The sequence below is a fragment of the Eschrichtius robustus genome, chromosome 12 (genome assembly GCF_028021215.1).
Source record: "Eschrichtius robustus isolate mEscRob2 chromosome 12, mEscRob2.pri, whole genome shotgun sequence".
Classification (NCBI taxonomy): domain Eukaryota; kingdom Metazoa; phylum Chordata; class Mammalia; order Artiodactyla; family Eschrichtiidae; genus Eschrichtius; species Eschrichtius robustus.
The window spans coordinates 75388036-75408774 of record NC_090835.1 but is presented as its reverse complement, the minus strand read 5'-3'; the positions used below and the strand labels follow the sequence as shown (position 1 = coordinate 75408774).

Below are 20739 nucleotides of genomic sequence, written 5' to 3'. Positions count from 1 at the left end.
TTTGAAAGCCTGCAGAAAACCTCCAGTTGGATTTCTGTTTACACATCTGTTCCTAAGTAATAATGATGGCAACATCTGTTTTGGGAAACTAGAATTTCTTTTCAGCAGTCTTGTAATTCACATCAGGAAACAGGTCTGCAGTGATGGAAGTAGAAGGCCTTCCCGAAGCAAGACTTGGCCTAAAATAGCCTGTCATACTCTGCTCGTCATTCCTCCCTACCTGGAAATCAGCCACACTTTGACGTTCATAGAACCGTTTGCTCCCCTAACCAAAGTGAAGTGTTCGCTGTGCACCATCTGGTGTCATTCTTCCACTTTTGGCACAGTTCCCTGGCATCCCCAAACCAGAACTTTGGTGCCCTTTTCCCAGAATCAGAGCTGACCATTTGCCTGCTCAACCTGGACCCCTGGCTGGAGCACTTCGTCACTAGCCTCAGCTTCCCCTTTAGTAAATACATGATTCTTATACCAGAGCTAACCTCCTGCTTTTTTGATTTTATGAAAATGTGAAAGTAAACAAATGTCCCAATACTACCTTCTCATGAGATTACTGATACCCTTCAAGGGTTCTCTGGAACATTGGAGAACTCTCCTTGACCTTTTAAGATCAGTGCTGCAGAGCCGTGCTTCTCAAACTGTTAACGTGCATGCACATCACCTAGGGAGTCTTGTTAAAATGCAGGCTCTTATTCAGCCATTCTGGAGGTGGGGCCCAGGGTGCTGCATTTCTAACCTGCTCCCAGGGGATACCCGTGCTGCTGGCCCATGGACGACACTTGGAGTAGCAAGATTTGGGATCCCCAAACCATCCACAGCTCAACTCCACCTGCACCACTTTTTTAACAAAGTCAGTGAGGCTGAAGGACATAGATTTGAAAGGGTTATTTAGCAAGGCTCCCTGGAAGGACAATGTGTAGTACAGTTATTATTAATACAGCTGTTGATGTTCAGTTGTAATGAAACATGTGATTTTTCTGCAAAAAACAGTTCCAAATCACCCACTCATTTCCTCAGAGACTCAGCCTCCAAACAGAGGAGGCTCCACCGTATCTCTGAAGCTGGGGCCCTCACCAAGGAAGGAGTGGGGTTTTGGCTGCCACCTGTGTTTTTCTGACAAGACCAGCTGGCTGCAGGCATGGGCGGAGGAGGTATTAGAATGACGAGTCCTGTTGGGTGCTGACCAGAAGGAAGACCCCCAAATCGGGGAGTCTCCTCTGATTTTCCTTCCAGCCCCCCAACCCCGGGCCCTGCAATGCTGGCTCGTTTTCCCTGTTAGGCAGATGGTCTTCTGAGGACACAAGCCCCGTGACTGACTCTCGCCTTTTCTCTCCCATGGGTCTGCAGGCTGCTCTGGAAGTGCTGCTGCTGCGGAAGCCAGTCAGGTTAAAATGTCACCCTTTAGCAAATTACCACTATGCCGGTAGGTTGCCCGGAGCCCTGTGCCCCCTTGCTTCCTGAGAGCGGGCTGTCTGCGTGTTGGTTGTGTCCCCTTTTAATAACAGATAGCACCCGTTCTGTCCTCAGCGCCACTTGTGCTCTCAAGGCCTCTGGGGCGTAGGTGGTGGGGCAGCTGTGTCCGCTGGCTGGTCTCTGTTGGGCATTTGTCTGTCTGGGCTCCTGCCCCTCATGGGTGTGCCAAGAGCTGGGCGACAGGGGACAAGGCCCGCACGTACAGCAGTGAGATCGGTGCACCCGGAGGAAGAGCCACAGAGGGTAGACCACAGAGGCAACAGCACGCAGCGGCCCCTGGGCTTTGGGATCAGTAGACGTGGGTTCACATCTTGCCTGCACCCCGTGGCCTTCTGCAGCCTTGGTTTCCTCACCTGTAAAATGGGGCTCATACTCCATCCCTTGCAGGATTTTGTGACAATTGGAGAGAGTATATGGAACCCAATGCCTGGCACAGTCTAGTAGCTTTCTTATTCATTGGTTGAACAATTAGTGAGCACTTCGTATGTACAGGAAACTGTGCTGAGCACTAAGATGAGGAAGTGATGGTGACAGATGTAGACAGGGTCCACAGTTTGGAGTCTGAGGGGTAGGCAGTTATTAAATGACAGATCACTAATGGCAGGAGAAAGACGTGTACGTGCACATGTATACGTGTGCATACACAGATACATGTACACGTACACATACACGTACATACACATACGAGTCTCTCTTAGGAGAGGGTGGATTAACAATGGCATCACCAATACAAGGGAAGGAGGACACACCTTGGAGAGTTGAATGTAGTGAGAATCGTGAAGAGAGAATGAAACAGGCTGGGGAGCCTGCGGTGACAATGAAGTTGAAGTCAACGTTTGTATTTCCGTTAACTAGTAGCCCTGTCCATTCTGGGGGTCTCCACGAACCTGCCTGGGTTCTCTGTTTCAGAGAGGGCTGGATCCTCCAATGCCCCTTGGTTGTTAATCATTTGAAGGTGTCCCTGGTGCCTGGGGGGACCCTGCGTAGATGGGTGCTAAGTACTTCAGTGGCCTTGGGGACCCAGTAAATACCTTTTCCAGTCCTCGGTCCAGGCGGCCAGATGTGGCCTCAGGTGAGGGCTGTTCTGCAGGTTCCGGCGTGTTCTCAGGGGCTCCCTGTGACCCCACCACCGTCTGCCTTGCAGAACGGGCTCCTCTCCCGAGTTGGCCCTCTTGCCTGTCATCACAGGGTGGAAAGGCCTCAGAAGCCACTCACCTGAGCACAGCAAGCCCGGGATGCCTGCCTGTAGATCGCTCCCGGCACACAGGCTGCTGCTGGCACTAGGCAAGCACAGAATGGACACATTGGATAAGAAATCCATCATGTAACCCCGTGGCCTCAAGGAGCCAGTTTCTTAATATTGTCTCCATCATTTCCTGCTTGGTGTCTGCCCCAAGTGTGGGTAGAAGATGTGGGAGTTCTCTCTAATCTGCCATGGAAACAATTCAATCCTCTTAATTCCCAGCGTCGTCTGCTGCCCATTAAACCCTGACGGGCCGTCCAGCCTCCTGGAGCCTGGGTCAGGCTTCTCTGCTTAGCGGGGAGACTTCCCTAGCATCTGCTGTGGCTGCCCTCGGCCCCCGGGGCGACTGGGGTGGCCGGCGCCTCTGGGCTGCTCAGCTCCAGCTGTGAGCAGCCTCGTCTGGTCCCCAAATCCCCTCCAGTTCTTCCCAGCATGCCAAGCAGGTATTGTGATCTTTTTAGTGTGTGTCATGACATAAAAAAGGTGGGAAAGCTATGGGCTAGAAACCAAACAACACCAAACAACAACCTTAAAATAGTACTAAAAGCTTTGAAACTAGAAGGCCCTAAACTCTGCTAAAATTCATTGATCTTTGGGGGTTGGGGGTTCCTGGGAAATCCTTTGCCCATCCCTTGCACCCTTCCCCTACAAGCAGACCAGGAAGCACTCTTGCTGCTTCCAGAATCCTTTTGACCCTTGGAGACAAGAGAGGTGGGGCTGTCAGGTGTGAAGGGTTGGTGTCCCATTAGCTGTGTGTCCCCAAGAAAAGGGTGCTCGCCCAGGTCTGCCAGTCATCTGTTTTCTCCAGGAAGTGATCACAGACTGGGCCCCAAAGAATCTTCTAGAATTATGAGCACAAAGGACAAAGGTCACAGATCTCTGAAGTCTGGCCTGACTCCATCCCCTTGGCGGTTCCCTTCCAGACCACAGAGGAGGCCACAGAGTCTACCCCCGTCACGTGCCCCAGCTACCAGCCGCGACCCCCTTCTGCCCTCCTTTTTACTGCCCCACCCTCTGATTGGTTCCGGGTGTCTGTGAATCCCACCCCCGTGGCCCCGTCCTGCCTTGGCCTTTGTGCCAAGCCCTGTTGGGTTGCTCTCCAGCAGGACTGTCAGCTCAGGTCCAGCCTCGCCGGGACACTGTCTTCTGAAACCCCCTTTGCTTCCAGCTCTGCGGCTGTGGCCAGTGTCACTCCCGCCCGACTCCGGCCCTGGAATTGCACCCCAGGCTCCCAGTTGTCTAGAGAGAGGTCAGACCTCCCCGGCCTGTGCCCTGGAGGGAAGGTGGCAAGACTGGGTTCAGGGGTGCAGACTGTGAATTGGGGGGAGACAGAGACAGGAGCCTGTGAAAATCACTTCCCTCCTGACCTGCCCTTCCACCCCATCCCATCCCATCCCATCCCATCCCAAGCAGTTCAGTGAGAAAAAGAAAGAGCGACCAGTGCTGGGGCCCAGGACAGACATCAGTGTAGGTGGGCAGCTTGCCCAGATCTGGGGGCAGCTTGGCAAGCCCAGAAGAGCCCTGTTAAGATCCTCAGAGGAAGGGGGCTGTCGCAGTGGCCCCCAGGCTCTCTAATTCACACCAAGGTGCCTGGTCCAGCCCTCTCTCCGCACCCTCCGCCCATGAGTGGCAGCGGTTGGGTTGGGTGGGGAAGGCTTGAGTGTGGGGCTGTCAGGGTGACAAGGATGCCTGGCTGTGATCAGAGGGCTTCCGGCGTCCTTGGTTTTTCCGTTGAGCCGGTCGTTCCCGCAGATGGGCGTGGAGTGGAGGGGTGTCAGACCTGGCCCTGCGAGCCTTGGCAAGGGTTCAGCGGAGGCTACTATGGGCCCCCACCACAGCCCAAGCACTCACTGGGTCCTGAGCCCTGACCTGACTCCGGAGATGGGAGAGACCTGAAGGGAATATACCCGTTCAGTCACGGGGAGGCCTGGTCTCTGTCTTGGAAGCTGCCCCAGTTTGGTGAAGAGACAGAATTACGTTCTCCAGAGAATCCTTTGCAAGAAGTGCAGCTGTGAAGTCATCTCACAGGCATTCTTAGCCCATGTCGCTAGCTGGGGAGTGATCCCCTGAAGGGCAGGAACGGAGTTAATACTCACTCTGCTGCTTTGCCTGACATGGCACTTGTGGAGAAGAGGCTTAGTGGACAAGCTCAGGTTCTGGATTCAGATCAAGGCCTCCCTGCCTTTGGCCTCCGGAGGGAACTTTGGTATTACCCAGTTCTCCTGCACCCCTAAAAAAATTACTCAGCCTTCACCCATCATGGAAAACCTTTCACAGAAATGAAGATCTGGTGTAAAAACAGGTCCTCCTTTTTCTACAATGAACGTGTCTTTCTTATGTAACTGCTATAACAACAGCATCAAGAACAGTTTTTAAAAGCTTGAAAGGAAGACAGAAAGGCCCTCTTTAAAACATACTGTGCCCAAACTTTCTCTCACCCCTCCATGTCTCTTTTTAATTGCCTGCATTCGCTATAGATTGCCCCAAATTTCGCCACCATCCGGAGCCTGTTTCCCAGCAACCGAAGCTCAGAACATTTTTCCTCTGGATACTGTTCCAGCACCAGTTTCCTCCAGTTAATTAGGCTCTTTGTAATTAGCCTTAATCGTCTTGTTAGGGACCCCTGCTGATAATAGCCCACTAGCCAGGAATCCCTAGGGAGAATGGATGAGTGGGCGGGGGAGGGTGTGTCATCAGCCCATCGACCCCAGGGACATGCTGAGTGGACAGCAGGGATCTCAGAGGGGGAGGGCAGGTGAGGAGTTGGGGCAGGCGCCTGCCTCGGTTTTGCATTTTATCCTGGACTTTGTTCAAGAAATAGAATCCAAGGAGGGCTGGCTTAGAAAACCTTGTCCAAGAATGAGGAAAATGCTCCTGCCAGACAGACCCAGGAGGAGAGATGCTGAGCCTTGTCGGGATTACAGGAGGATTTCGGGGCAGGGAGGAGAAGGCTGCAAGTTACAGGTGGCCCAGAGTAAGGCTGTGGGTGAGCCCACACACGACAGGGAACGCTGCAGGAACCGGCAGGCTTCCTGAGTGCCCACAGACGTCAGCAGGGGACAGCGTGTGTCCCACGGCTGCAGGCTGATTTGGAATCTGCCATCCGAGTGGCCAGATCTAAAACATTCTCTGTGCACATACTTAGGACTAAACGCTGCCAGTCACAGCATGACTGTCAGGATCCCCAAGTCACAAAAGAGGAAACTGAGACTCAGAGAAGTAAACTTGCAGGGGCCCCAGAAGGAGTGAGTGGGAGAACCAGGTTCGCAGCCTGTGGTCTCCTGATTAAAGTCACCCCTTTTATCACAGCACAGTGACTTTATTATTTGGGGCAAGCGCATTCAGATACTGTGTCTATATACCAGGCTTCAGCCTGGGAATTCAGCCCAAGAGCCCAGGAGTGGATTCTCAGTCCTGTGGGCGATCCCATGATCAGGGTGCGGTGAAGATGGAGCGTGAGAACCGATGGGCTTGTCTGGCCCCACCTCTACCTCTCAGTTTGTGGGCACCCTTGTTGGACAGACACGCACGCATAGCACAGTCACGTGTGCTAAAGTGCAGACCCTAGGACTACGTAGAGGAGCCATCTCTCACCGTCTGAGCACATGCTCCCCACCCCGGCCCTCAGGTGGGGGGCAGCACAGAGAGGAAAGTGCGAGGGTGCAGCCCACTTCCAATCCAGGACTGGTGGTGTGGAGTGGACACTCTGGGATTGGGAAGACTGAAGACCCCATCACAGAGCAGCAGCCCTAAAAACCACCAAAGAGTTGATGGGGAGAAGGCCTCCTTCCCCCGTGAGGCTTGAGGATCCCCCATACCAGATGGTTCAGGAGGTCACTTCACCTTCTGTGGGGTTACAGCTGGAAGGCCATCTGGGGACGTGTAGGGACATACCTCTCACAAGTAGACAGACCTGGGGACTTAACACTGCGGTTTGGGCAGTAATCAGATGACAAGCTTGGCGTGGGGTGGAAGAAAGTGTGTCCACCATAGAGGCTGGGTGCTGGCCTGAGAAGGTTGCGTGGCCCTGTGAGTGTCTCACGGGGGCTTAGAGCTGCACTCTGACTTGGGAAACGTAGGATCTGGCTGAGGGTGGAAAGGATTCTCATTCATCTAATTGGGCGTTTTCATCAGCAAAATATTCCCTAACTTCCTATGTGAGGTGCAACCCAGAGCTGCACAGACTAGACCTGCATCAGGGCAGCACAGCAACCTCCCTATATGCTTGTCCAGGGGCTCAGCTAGTGTGACATGTCCCCATCATGGTCCTGTTACACCACTGCCTCTCTGATCTCTCTTTGCTGTTTTAATGGATACCTAAAAGGAGCCATGACTCCTCTTTGGTTTTTCAGTTGTTGGTTCAGCCTTTCTGTTTTGCTCTTTCTGTCTCTGCCTCTGGGCAATGGGAGCAAATGGGAGCTGGGACCCCCAAGCCCTTGAGTGTTGGACAGAAGTTGAGGAATGGTGATGCAGGTGCTCCAGAGCTCCAAACCCCACCGACCTGCTCTGCTCACATCCACTCTAGCAAAGCCTCTCCAAACCTCTGGCCCCACTTCTCCCTGTTACGATGGTTTGCGCAACCAGAGATGTCCTGGTCTCCAGAACCTGTGGAAGAGGCTTCCTTCTTCCGAGGGTTAATCAGAAAGCTGCTTTCCTTCTAGAAGTAAAGAGAGAAACTCACAAACCAAAGAAATCAGGTGGTGGCCCTACTTTTATAGAGGCCTGAAGCAGCCCAGCTGTGGAGAGCATATCCTGCATCTGGAGCCAGAGCTCTTGGCTTAAGGACCCATCAGGGAGTCACACAGAGAAGGTGTTTATTTCAGAAATCTGAGCTGACATCACTGAGTCACATATTTTCTCAAGGATCCAAGGCTGTCTGCCTCCTGCCTGCCTGCCAGGCGTGGTTTCACTTGTTTGAGTGATTTGGGCTCAGCCTTTTGAGGGAAGAAGCAGTTCAGGTTTTCTTACTTTAGCCCCTCCGTCAACCATAGCAAAATGGAAATCTTGGGCTTGTTCTGGTTGGAAGGAAAAATGCTATAGTTTGGGGGATTACAGCTCTGAAAAGTAGAGGCTTATCAAAAGCCCAGCCATGTACCATCCAAAGAATCAGAGATACAGGGAATTCAAAAAATTAGAGTGAGGCTGAGTTTCTGCAAACCAGCCACAGTGATTGAGCCCCCAGAAATAGGACTTGCCTTGGAAATAGGCCAGTACCATTCTCTGTGAACATCTGCATATCCTGCTTTGACATGAATGTCAAGTTCAGCCAGCAAGGCAAGATGCACCAGCCCGGCACTGCAGGGCCTCTTCTTCATTGGTCTGCAGATTTGTCAGGAACCGGTCCCTCTCACCTCCCAGCCTCATCTGCTTTCCCTCTGCTGGAACCCTGTAGTTGAGCCGTACTGGATTACTGCTTATTTCTTGAACACCTCCATTTCCTCATCTGTAAAATGGGTAGCAGTAATACCAATCTTACAGATTGTCTGTAGAACCAAATGACTACTATCTGTGAAGTACTTTAGAGCCTGGCACATAGTAAGCACTTATAAGTATTAGCTTTTTTTCCCCTTGTGTCTTGCATGTAGTAAACACCTAATAAGTATCTGCCGAATGGATGAACGAATGAATGACATGTGTCCTCTCACTGCTTGCTTCTGACTTTGCACATGCCACTTTCTCTCCCCAGAATTCCCTTCCATCTCCTTCTTGCCTGACTTGCTTCTGTGTCTTTTTAAACCCCGCTCAGGTGTTCTCTCCACCTGGAAGCCTTCCCGGCTGCCCTTACCTGAGTGTGGTGTTCCCACAGTGGGGTTCCCATCGGCACCCGACCCCTCCCTTCATCCTCGCAATCATCACCTTGAATGCAGGGCCTCCTGGTTTTCTCCCCACTAGATTGTGAACATCTTGAGGGTGAAGACTGCTGAATCCAGCACATGTGAGGATCACTTGCTACGTGAATGCTTGCGCTCATCCTAATTACATAAAAACTGTAGCTAAACTCCATTAAGCATTCATGATTTTCCAGTTACTAAGCTAGACACTTTTTGGGCATTACCTTCTTTAACCTTCACAGAAATCTTAAGAGGTGGAGACAATCAGAATTATTCCCATTTGTAGGTAATAAAACTGAGTCTTAGGCTCAATAACTTGCCAAGGTCAAGGCCACGGCTGAGATCTGAACCCAGGTGTCAGGGCTCCTAACCATTACACTGCACTTCCTGTTCAGAAAGGAGTGTGATATGTATTCTATCACATGCTGAACAGTTGTAGTTTGTAACTTAACTAAGTGAACCAGCAACCACAAGTAAGAAGAACTGAGCTGTTTTTTATGAAATGTGTGTTTTGTTGTAGGTTCGGACAAGTGGACCTCCCTAGAAAGAAAACTGTTTAATAAAGCACTAGCCACTTACAACAAAGACTTTATTTTTGTACAGAAGATGGTAAGTATTCTTTTTCCCATTGCTCACTTGAAACCAAATTTGGGAAGTTGTACACCTAAAGATATATAGAATTATTTGGTTACTGGCTTAAGACTCTCACCAAAAGAATGTCTTCCATCTCTTGCTGGTAAAGGATGGTATTTGTTATGGATGGCTTGGCCCTGGTGTTAGGGATGTGGGGGGAGGAGAATATAGATTATTTGGATGTGGCAGTGGGGGGGGAGGGGTATTCTTATCTTAATTAAAATGTGTAATTCACACATTCTGTCAGAATAAATAGACCTGAGGCTTCTGGTTCACAATTTATATAAATTATTTCATGTGTGTTTGACAGATCTATAGTGTTTCTGACAGAATTTGGGGAGGGGGGATTGGAGAAGGGAGAACATGAGCCGTCCCCCTAGCAGAGTTTCTGGTGTTGGGCCCCTGATCATAAGGACAGTGTTAATAAAAATAATATGTTACAGGGACTTCCCTGGCGGTCCAGTGGTTAAGACTCCAAGCTTCCACTGCAGGGGGCACGGGTTCGATCCCTGGCCAGGGAACTAAGATCCCGAAAGCTGTGTGGTGCGGCCACATAATAATAATAATAATAACAACAATAACATGTTACATATATAGCATTTCACAGCAAAGTAGAGCTCTTTAACAAAGATGAAATAGCGCTTTATCCAGCACATAATAAACGTAATAGACCTTAATTGGCTGAGAGATGGTTTAGGCTAAAAGTTACAGTGATTCAGAGTGTTTCAGCAAACTGATGAATGATGGAGCCATACTGAGTTATTAAGATGCTCAGGTCCACAGAGAACAGGGTCCCAGGTGACAGCTGCCACTGGCTCTGGGCTGGGCCTCAGTGTTGTCCCGGGTTCATGTCTCCTGTCCTTAATCCTGGGCCTTGACTGGATGAGAATCAGAATAGGTGGACTTTTTCTCCAACTTGCCTCCGTCTTCAGATCTGAATTCGCATGTGCCTTACTCTGCCCTGGAGGCCACTGGACTCTTTGCTGCCCTCTATCCCAGCAGCTCCCAGGCTCGCATCTCTCCTGGGTCACCTTCCCCAGGACTGGTCTGTCCTCAGCCTGATTCCTAAAGGCCCCGCACCTTGTTGACTGGTGATGGATTCATGTGTCGTGCTTGCCAGGCAATGCAGGATTTAAAACAAGGGTTCTCTGGGACTCTATCCTCCCTCCCTGGGTGATTCTAATGTAGAAATTCATGATATCAGGTGGACGTGAAGGGGCCACCTTTGAGGAGACCAGACTTCTGAAGGTACTCTTTTCATTCTCACTATGCAGGTGGCCACGTTCCTGCCCCCAAGGGGACAGCCAGCCTTTTTATCTACCTCCAGAAAACCCACATTATTGAACCCCACTTTGAGCTTAGAGCACTATGAACTAAACAAAGGAATTTTTTTCTCTTTAAAACACATTTATCTTTGCCCCTTTTGGGGAGAACAGGGCAAGCCTTGTTTTCTGCAAACACTAAGCTCTTGTCATCATAACTTTTGTCTTATATTCCTGTTCGATTACTAAGGAACATTTTTCATAAATAGATTTTGAAGGTCAACAAGTTGGAGAGCCAAATACATTCAAGCATTTGAAAAAGCATGCTGCTTTATAGGTTAAAAAAGGGAACGAGCTCTCTATGGACGAATGTGAAAAAAATCTCCAAGCTATCTTGTGAAAAAAGTCAAGATGCAAAGCAGTACATAGAGTGTGCTACCTTTTGTGAGGCAGAATGGTGGGGAGGAATATATTTTTGTGTTTGTTGGTATATATGTAAAGAAATTCTGGCATGACACCCAAGATATGAATAAGAGGGGCCAGCTGTGTTGCAGGGGTAGGGGGGGAACAGATGGATGGATGGATGGAGAACGGGTGTGGGGAGGAGATTTTTCACCATGTATATGTTTTTATTCAACTGCATAAACCTAATACCTATTACAAACTTAAAATTGCACAAAAGCTTGCTGCTTTGCACCCTGCCCACTGCTGGAGCTGATCTTGAGGTGGCTTTCCCGGCAGGTGAAGTCCAAGACGGTGGCTCAGTGTGTGGAGTACTACTACACATGGAAAAAAATCATGAGGTTGGGGAGGAAACACCGGACACGGCTCTCGGAAATCATCGACGATTGTGTGGTGAGTGAAGCTGCCCAGGTGCTGCTTATTCAGGCCCTGCTCCTGCCCCACGCCCAGGTCCCTAAGTGGCTGGCACTTGTGGGTGACAGCCAGTTCCCAGGTGAGATTCAGGCCTTGATTTCCTGGGATAATTCGGCAGAGGGAAGGCAGTTTTGGGTTTGACCCGCAGCCCAGTGATCAGTTAAGGAGATGAGGGCTGGCTTGCGTTCCAGGGCAGGTAGGCACCAGGGGAGTTAAACCGTGGTGGTTCCAGCCTTGATGTGGGTGATTTATAAGAGGCACCCCGACATTCTGGGATAGCACTTCCTGATGCTTCCACAGTCACAGATGCTCCTGACCAGAGAACTAACATGCCTTAGAAAGACCTAAGCGCACTCGGATTTTACACAGCTTCTGTGAAGCATGCCCAAGGAGCAACTTTGACCTCTAGATGGCGCCAGGAACTCTCAGTTATTGGGAAACTGGTTAGCAGTGTGTAGATTATTCTCATCCTCACATCACCATTTATCCTTGATACTGATTTCCTTCATTAGCAGACAATCCAAAGTTGTCTGCATATTAAGATGACGAACCTACTAAAGACATCACTAGGGACCTCCCTGGTGGCACAGTGGTTAAGAACCTGCCCGCCAGTGCAGGGGACACAGGTTTGAGCCGTGGTCCGGGAAGATCCCATATGCTGCGGAGCAACTACGCCCATGCACCACAACTACTGAGCCTGCGCTCTAGAGCCCCCGAGCCACAACTACTGAGCCCACGTGCCACAACTACTGAAGCCCGCACGCCTAGAGCCTGTGCTCCGCAACAAGAGAAGCCACTGCAATGAGAAGCCCCCACACTGCAACGAAGAGTAGCCCCCGCTCGCCGCAACTAGAGAAAGCCCGCACAGCAACGAAGACCCAAAGCACCCAAAAATAAATGTTAATTAATTTTAAAAAAAAAGAAAGAAAGAAGCTTTAAAAAAAGACATCACTAGATCGAAATTTTCTCTGAACCCCTTATGTGTGGCTTTGGAAATTACTACCACTTTTGTCCTTGCGGTTAACTCTCTTCTCTGCATCCGCAGCCAAAGGGAAATCTTCTCACATGTTGTGGAAAACACGTATGTGTGTGTAAAAATTACGTCTTACAACAGATTACTAAACTCTCGTCTGCAACCATCAGGGAATGTGCTTGGAATTCATAAATATCGTGAATATTTGTAATTATACTTTCATTCCCAATTGTGTCCCCCATGTAAGTGTTACTAGCACATATGTGGGTTAATCTCTTTCACAGACATTTACATAGTGCTTCATACATTCCAGGCATTGTACTAGGAGGCACTTTACACATATTGACTTTTTTACTCCTCATACCAATTCTATGAGGTAGGAAACTGAGGCACAGAGCCTAGGTAACTTAGCCATGGTCAAAAGCCTGGTGAGTGTGTTGTCTGAGCCTGATTCCCTGGTGTAACACTTAAGAGCAAGCAAATGCAAATCCTCTTAGAGAAGCGTAAAAACACTTGGACTCATTAATGCTTCAAAGCCTAAGTTCCTAACTAAGAATTGATCCTAGCTAAGAAATATATACACATATATAAATTTATATTTGGACCCAAATATCAGAAAAAAAATAGACATCTGTAGAATAGAATGGTATTGCCATTCTTTTGATTAGAGATGGCAGTATTCTATATTCAGGGTTTCCTATGATCAGGAGTTTTGTTTGACTGCCTTAAGTAGTGATGTCGTATATCTGAATAGCCTTTTTCTCACCTGTGGCTAACGTTTAAAAAAGCAACGTGGGGGCTTCCCTGGTGGCGCAGTGGTTGAGAATCTGCCTGCCAATGCAGGGGCCACAGGTTCGAGCCCTGGTCTGGGAGGATCCCACATGCCGCGGAGCAACTAGGCCCGTGAGCCACAACTACTGAGCCTGCGCGTCTGGAGCCTGTGCTCCGCAACAAGAGAGGCCGCGATAATGAGAGGCCCACGCACCGCAATGAAGAGTGGCCCCCACTTGCTGCAACTAGAGAAAGCCCTCGCACAGAAACAAAGACCCAACACAGCCATAAATAAATAAATAAATAAATAAATTTTAAACACCCCCCCCCAAAAAAAAAAAGCTGATTGCCCTTATACAAGAAGGCCAGCAGTACATATTCACTATTTTAAAAAAAAAAAAAAAAAAAAAAAGCAATGTGGCCTCTTCTGGTTCAATCAACTAAAAGCAATTGAGTTCCCACTATGTCTGTAGTGCCATGGGTGACCCAGGGCTGTTAACCGGCCTCTGCCCCCTGCCCCAGTAGCATATATTATAGGTGGGAAGATGTGGCATACACAAGGAGAAAGTTTACCGTGAACCCCAAGAGTCTTTAAAAGTAGTATGAGATGAGGTCCAGAAAGCCTTAGATACGGCCTTTGGGGACTCTGTCTCATCCAGCTCCACCAGTCCTCAGGCAGAAGGTTGAGGCCCAGCGAGGGGACGGGGCTTGCCCAAGGTCACGCAGAGCATTGCTTTCTGAATGAGCAGAATGGACAGTAAATGAGGAAGCTCAAAGAATCCTGGCCTGGGAGACCTAGGACCTGGCCCCTAAGCTTACTGACCAGTAAAAGGGGGCCGATGGTTTAGATGATTTGGGAAGTCCCTTCCAATTCTGGAATGTTCTGGGCTCTGTCAGAGTCATGTTTTGGAAGAGAGCAAAATCAGAGGATATGGTTTCCCAAAGCAAGTTGATGTCTCTTCAACTTGGGTGTTACCAAGTGCCTAGGACAGTGCCTGACACGATATCAGCACTCAGTAAACGTTTGTTGAATGAATGAGTGAACGTTTTTCCCTGGTAGGAGTCGCTCTGGGTCATGGCAACAATCCCTCTACGAACTCCCTGGGAGGACAGGGGGTGAACCAGGAGATTCTGAGCAGAGGAGGGCTGCTACGGAAGGTGTGACCACGTTAGGCACAGGCGCCACCTTGGGCCAGCAGCGCTTTGCAGGTGGGTGGAAAGGCCCGAGCCAGCGTGTAGCCTCAGCCTGAGGAGGAAAGGTTAAGACGTCACCCCAGGCACCACACCTCCTTGGACTTATTTGCCAGGAGCCGGTATTAGGCTGGGTCAGGTGCAGCCACACCTTGTGACCTGTGAACTTAATGTGCAGAGATGACTCAGGCCCCCCAAAAAACAAGAAAATCTTGATTCAAGGCCAGCGTGGTAGCTCACAGCTCCCTTTAGGGCACTGTGAAGACACAGTCAACCTTCTGAGGATAGTTTGCCAAGTGGAGATGAAGAACTGGGACCATGCAAGGACGGGGAAGGTGCAGGAGGCGCAGTCCTAGGAGGGGGTCCTGCTCTCTGTCCTCTGGGCCTGCCTGGGAGACCTGGGTAGCTCTCCTCAATATTTTATTAAAGGGAGTATATTCCCCCCAGATGGAGCACAGTCAGGTAGCTCAGGGACTTTTCAAGGGAGAGGGGAGAGGAAGGAGGGTGAGGAGAGACTGCTCTTTAGGGGCCAGGAGGTCAGCATAGCACAAGCTCATCCAGCAGGTGACTTGACTTCTGGCCTGAGACTGTCACAGGCCCTTCCACCCTTGCAGGCCGAAGAGGAGGCCAAGGTGGGCTCTGCTGAGGCGGCGAGAGGGAAATGCTGGCCTCAGCTTCCTGTTCCCTGCCCAGGCTCCTGCTTCCACTCAGGGCGAATCTGTGGGTCTGGCTGTGAGCAAAATTCAGCACCGTTGAAGAAACCAGCTGAGGCAGTTAACTGACTTTGGAAGACAGCGGTCAGGGCTCCGAGGGCACAGCTCCTCCATGGTCCCAGACCTGAGTTGCCTGCAGTGCGATCCACTGACAAGGGGCCTGGGAAACATCCTCCTTCCCTCTGACACGGAAAGGGGGCTGGTTCTCAATGGTTTTGAGAGGTTTAGCTCTGTGTTTGAGCTGAAAACCTAAGCCATGTCCAGACGGACAGATGTGCATCTATGGACATGTGCAGGCAGGCAGGGAGCGAAGGCTGAGGCTTTAGAATCAGACGGTGCAGGTTTTAAATCTCAATTCAACTTCTTTACCAGCTGTGTGCTCTGGGGAAAATTAGTTCTCTGGCCAATTTCTCATTTGTTTAAAAAATAGAAATTTGTAGGGAATTCCCTGGCGGTCCAGTGGTTAGGACTCCGTGCTTTGACTGCCGAGGTGCTGAGGGCCCAGGTTCAATCCCTGGTCAGGGAACTAAGATCCAGCAAGCTGCATGGTGTGGCCTAAATAAATAAATTTTAAAAAATTTTTTAATGAAAAAAAAAAATTGTGCAGGGTTTTTGTGAGAACTAGCTGTGTGTGTGTGTGTGTGTGTGTGTGTGTGTGTGTGTGTGTGTGTGTGTAGTCCCTGATTCACAGCAGGCCTTCAGTATGTTGTCATCACCATCATCATTCATCAGTGACTGTAACACTCAAATTTGTGTCGTTGAAGAAATTTGGGTTGTTGAGCATTTGTGTTTTAACTTATAAATTTCTCATAATACAAATGCCATTTGCAGGCCTGAGAAATAAAAATCCCCTCAAGAAACTCTTATTTGGACTCAGGGTTTTGAGCACTTTGTATAATATATAACCATCTTCCTGCTCTGTACTTGCCCACTTTTCTGCCAATTTTTGAATAATACCAAATGTTTCCTTTCATGATACATCATGAAATGGCCAACTTGTTGATACAGAGTGCTACATGTTAGGATCTTTGCATCTCTAGTCACATTGGTGAGCGCTTTCGCTTGATGATAAATCATTTTGTGAACATGCGTAGACTGCCGTTTGAAGTAAACCTGTCTACGTTCATGAGACATATATAATCACAGGACAGTATAATTTAATCTGTAATTTAATGGCTCTATGGAACTTTTAAGAGCTTTCAAACAATAGCATGGTGAGAAAATTGTATAAATTTGTATAACAACTTGAAAATTGTATAACGACTGCTGTGAAATAAGTGCCATTGTCATTGAAAGTTACCATGTAATTTACTTTAAATGGTGAGCTGTAGGCCTCCGTCTACTTAATAACCTGATACCTGAGACCACAGAGTTCCAGTTCTGTAAAGGAATGGAGCGAACCCGTGGAGTTAGACATAACATGATTTTACCTGAAATTCTCTTGAGATTGGAAGGTGGTTGATTCATGTGAGAATAAGGCCATTTAAGTGATATCAACCTGTATATTCTATACTAGTAAGAGATCTGTAAGCTTATGTCATAAATCACTCTGTAAAATGTACTAAGCCTACATCTGTATTCATTGAAGTCTTTCAGCAAATGTAATCATTACTGATTAATCCTAATTTACCCACTGGAAACTGGGACCATTTCTTAAGTATACTCTATTAATACATGGTCTCAAATATGCATATATACCATTTTAAATAAGGATAATACTGAAACAGTGGAGAGTGTGCTAAATGCCCGTATTTACTGGGATTATCTTTCTCTCCCACCCCCAATCCAAACTGGAGAGAGAAAGCTGGTGGTTTTTGGATCCCAGGGTACTGCTACTCTCAGAAATCTTTATTCTTCTTGGAAATTCTGGCTTCCAGGTTCTGAGAATTGTAGGCTTACCCAGAGTTACATCGCTGTCTGGGGTAAACCAAACTGCAGCCCATGTGCATTTTTTTTTTTTTTTTTTTTTTTTTTTTGGCTGCGTTGGGTCTTCGTTGCTGTGCGCGGGCTTTGTCTAGTTGCGGCGAGCGGGGGCCACCCCTCGCCGTGGTGCGCGGGCCCCTCATGGCGGTGGCTTCTCTCGTTGCAGAGCACGGGCTCTAGGCGCGCGGGCTTCAGTAGTTGTGGCACACGGGCTCTAGTTGTGGCTCGCGGGCTCTAGAGCGCAGGCTCAGTAGTTGTGGCGCACGGGCTTTGCCACTCCGCAGCATGTGGGATCTTCCCGGACCAGGGATCGAACCCGTGTCCCCTGCATTGGCAGGCAGACTCTTAACCACTGCGCCACCAGGGAAGTCCCCCAGCCCACATGCTTTAAGCAGTGGGTGTGCAGAGAGCCCAGCAGAGACAAATGACCCATCAGGGTGGAAGGCAGCCGGACATCCCTTTTGTTTCTTCATTTGTAAAATAGGAGGACTTTTTACAGCCTATTCAGTGACATAGCACACGCACTTTGTACACCGTGAAGTGCTGTAAAATAGAAGCTAAAATGAGGTTGATGTAACACAGAATTCCCATCCCTGGTCCTCAGTCCTTCTAGGCCCGGAGGAGCAAGCATCCCTTACACACACACCCTCCCCCCACCCTACCCCCGTGAGGACTGAGATTGCAGAGTAAGGTAGTTAGTTCAATAAGAGGGCCTCCTAGATCCCTGGCCCTCATCCCCACCCAGCCCAGGTACCTCCTCCAGGCTATTCCATTAACTGTCTTGTTAACCTTGAGGAAGGTCAGGACCTTCTGCTTAATTCTCCACTTCGTTGCTGTTCTGAAGCAGAGGGAGGGGACACAGTCACAAAGAGGATAATTATTCATAGAAATATTTTTCTTATTTTTTTTCATAGAGTGCCCATGATCAGAGACCAAAAAAAGAAAAAAATAGCACATGATAAATAAAAGGGAATATCCCCTTCCATTTCTGCTCCTTTTCAGAGCCACTGTGGTTCAGTCTCTGATCCTATTTTCTGACAAGAACAGAGAAGAAGTGCATCAGAATGCCATGGGTCATGTGCCTTCCACAGGTCAAATCAATATCTCGGGCATCTTGCAAGGAAGTGTGTTAGAAGACCTTTAAAAACAAAGCCTGATAGGTCTTTAGTCTCTGTCCAGAGGGGCTCCACAGTGTCATTACTGCTTGAAAACCCTCCTCACTGCTCTGGGGAGGCAGAGCTGCTGCAAGTGGGGTATCCTGCCTGAGTTTTAGTCAGTGTCAAGGTCTGCGGGTCTCAAACAAGGGGGAGAAACTCTACATACAGAAATCTCTCCTCTCTGCCTTAGGATATTTTTTTATAAGTGATGAGGGGACCCAAAGTGGGCTGGGGGGACTTCCTTGCCCTCAGAATTCCAAGTGTCCAGTGACCAACCTTGTAGAAACCGTATCCCTCCCCAGAGGCCTCTGCCAGCCCTTCCTTATGCACAAAGAAGCCGATGCAGCCCCAGCGTCCAGCCCCTCTCTCCTCTCCTAGCCCCTGGGTTCTGTTCATCACTAAAAATGCCATTTGGGGATTTTCCCCCTTTTGCTTTTATTGCCTTAACACCAGACGAGTGAAGAAGATGAAGAGGTACAGGAGGAGGAGGAGGACCCAGAAGAAGACAGGAAATCCACAAGAGAAGAGGAGAGTGAATTGCCCAAGTCTCCAGAGCCACCACCAGGCCCGGTCCTGGCTTCCGCAGAGGGGCCGCCCCTGCAGGCCCTGGGCCAGCCCTCAGGCTCCTTCATCTGTGAAATGCCCAACTGTGGAGCTGTAAGTGTCTCTGCGCCCTCTAGGGATCTGGGACTCTTGAGAGCCGTACATACAGCTGTGCCCGGCTTTAAGAGATGATGCACTTTGCAAAAGGTGTACTTTCAGCAGTGAACGTTTGGCAGAGGGAAGTCCATGTGGCCATGCTTTTCTTTCCTTCTCCATTTACTTATTCATTCAGCCCGTAGATATTTCTGGAGTGTGTGTTCTCTGTTAAGCACTGTGCCACGTGCTTGGAGGACACAGGTCCGTCCCTGCCCTCAGGGAGCATGTGATTCAGGCTCTGCAATGGACCTTGGCCTCCAGAACTTAACACTCCTCGTTACTTGGTGCCTCCCCACTCCTCCTGGGCTGTGTCACACAGGTCATGGCCTGGAGACGTGCATTTAAATGCAGTGGGAGAGCCCACAGAGAAGGAGTGTCCTTTTATGGCATAGTTACAAAGATTTAGCTAAAGTTTATCTTTGTACTCTTTGGGGGAAGCAAACAAGATTTACTAAGCAAATTATTCATGTAAACAGGCTAAAAAGGTGTCTGTGTAATTACCTAACCTAGTACTTTTCAAGTACTTTAGAAGCATCATTTAGCTAAAATAAAACCAGTTCACGATTTGATCATTCTTAGCACTAAAGGATGGCCTTACAGAATCTGTACTGGCCTGATCTAAGGCTCTCTGTGTATTTTAATGGATATATTTTTTTAATTGTTAACTTTGGACTCTCAGTCCGCCCGGTACCCCACTCGTCTGAATTGTTGAACTTTTCCCAAATCAAGTTTCTTAAAGCTGGGCACACCTGTGCAGGCAAGTTCTAGAGGTATTATGCAAAAAATTAGAATGTTGCTCCTTTCATATGAAGCCCTGTTTTCCCCAAGTTAGTGCTTATGTTTGCTTGTGTGTTATATAGGATAATACTGTCTTCCAGAGTGCATTGAATGCTGCTTATTCAGTCCGTCACTTAGATGAAGAAAGCAACAGGCTTTAAAATATTTAGATCCTAAAGCAGAAATTCACTTGATTTACATTTAAGAAAAAATGAAAAAAATTTTTTAAATGATACATACATTTTGCATTAGCTTTGAAGAGAACATAAGAAATTGCTAGCTTGTTTCTATCTTTGATGTTTAATGAGCTGGACGCTTCACTCCATCATTGCCATGTTGTATAGAGCACTTCCGTTAGGGGATGATTAAGATGTGACTTTATTTATTTATTTTTTACACATCTTTATTGGAGTATAATTGCTTTACAATGGTGTGTTAGTTTCTGCTTTATAACAAAGTGAATCAGCTATACATATACATATGTTCCCATATCTCCTCCCTCTTGCATCTCCCTCCTACCCTCCCTATCCCACCCCTCTAGGTGGTCACAAAGCACCGAGCTGATCTCCCTGTGTTATGTGGCTGCTTCCCACTAGCTATAAGATGTGACTTTAAATGACAGTATCCTTGGTGTATTTGTTTAGAAATTGGATGCTTCCTCAATTCATAGTTTGGGTGTACAGTAAATTCTTTCCTGAGCGGGAAATCTTTTACTTTACCCGATCAAAAATGCTCAGCAAGGTGAATATTTTTTCGTGACTTTAAAAAACAACAGGGAAAAAAGCATGTTGGTTTTATTCAGTGCCTAAACATGGAGGTTTTGGTTGCTAAATCAGCGAAAGATTTTTCTTCCCTGCAAGACTATAAACAGAACTCATGAACTTAACACAGAGTGACCATCTGTGGCTGGACAGTTCAGTGGGTACTCCCATTAGCTGATGCATTTAGCAATCTGGAAGTCAGGGCTCTTGGAATTCAGGGGTCTGGATTACATCCCTTTACAGCAGTGGATCTCTGCTGGGAATGGTTTTGTTCCCATGAACATTTGGCAACGTCCAGAGACATTTTTATCACATCTAGGGAGATGCTCCTGGCATCTGGTGGGTAGAGAGGCCAGGGTTGCTGCTGAACATCCTGTGATGCCCAGGACAGCCCCACAGCAAAGATTCATCCAGTCCCAAATGTCAGTAATACTGAGGTTGGGAAACCGTGCATTATGC

General features: G+C 48.5%; 1 protein-coding gene across 11 annotated transcripts in view; it reads left to right on the top strand.

Moving 5' to 3' along the window:
* Positions 1–20739, top strand: part of TRERF1 (transcriptional regulating factor 1) — a 199987-nt gene that overhangs the window by 171885 nt on the left and 7363 nt on the right. For all 11 annotated transcript variants that reach the window (XM_068558691.1, XM_068558689.1, XM_068558688.1 and 8 more), the window contains 4 exons: positions 1345–1420; positions 9065–9153; positions 11181–11294; positions 18497–18700. In XM_068558691.1, the coding sequence (XP_068414792.1) occupies positions 1345–1420; positions 9065–9153; positions 11181–11294; positions 18497–18700 (483 nt within the window). The remainder of the gene's footprint in view (positions 1–1344; positions 1421–9064; positions 9154–11180; positions 11295–18496; positions 18701–20739) is intronic.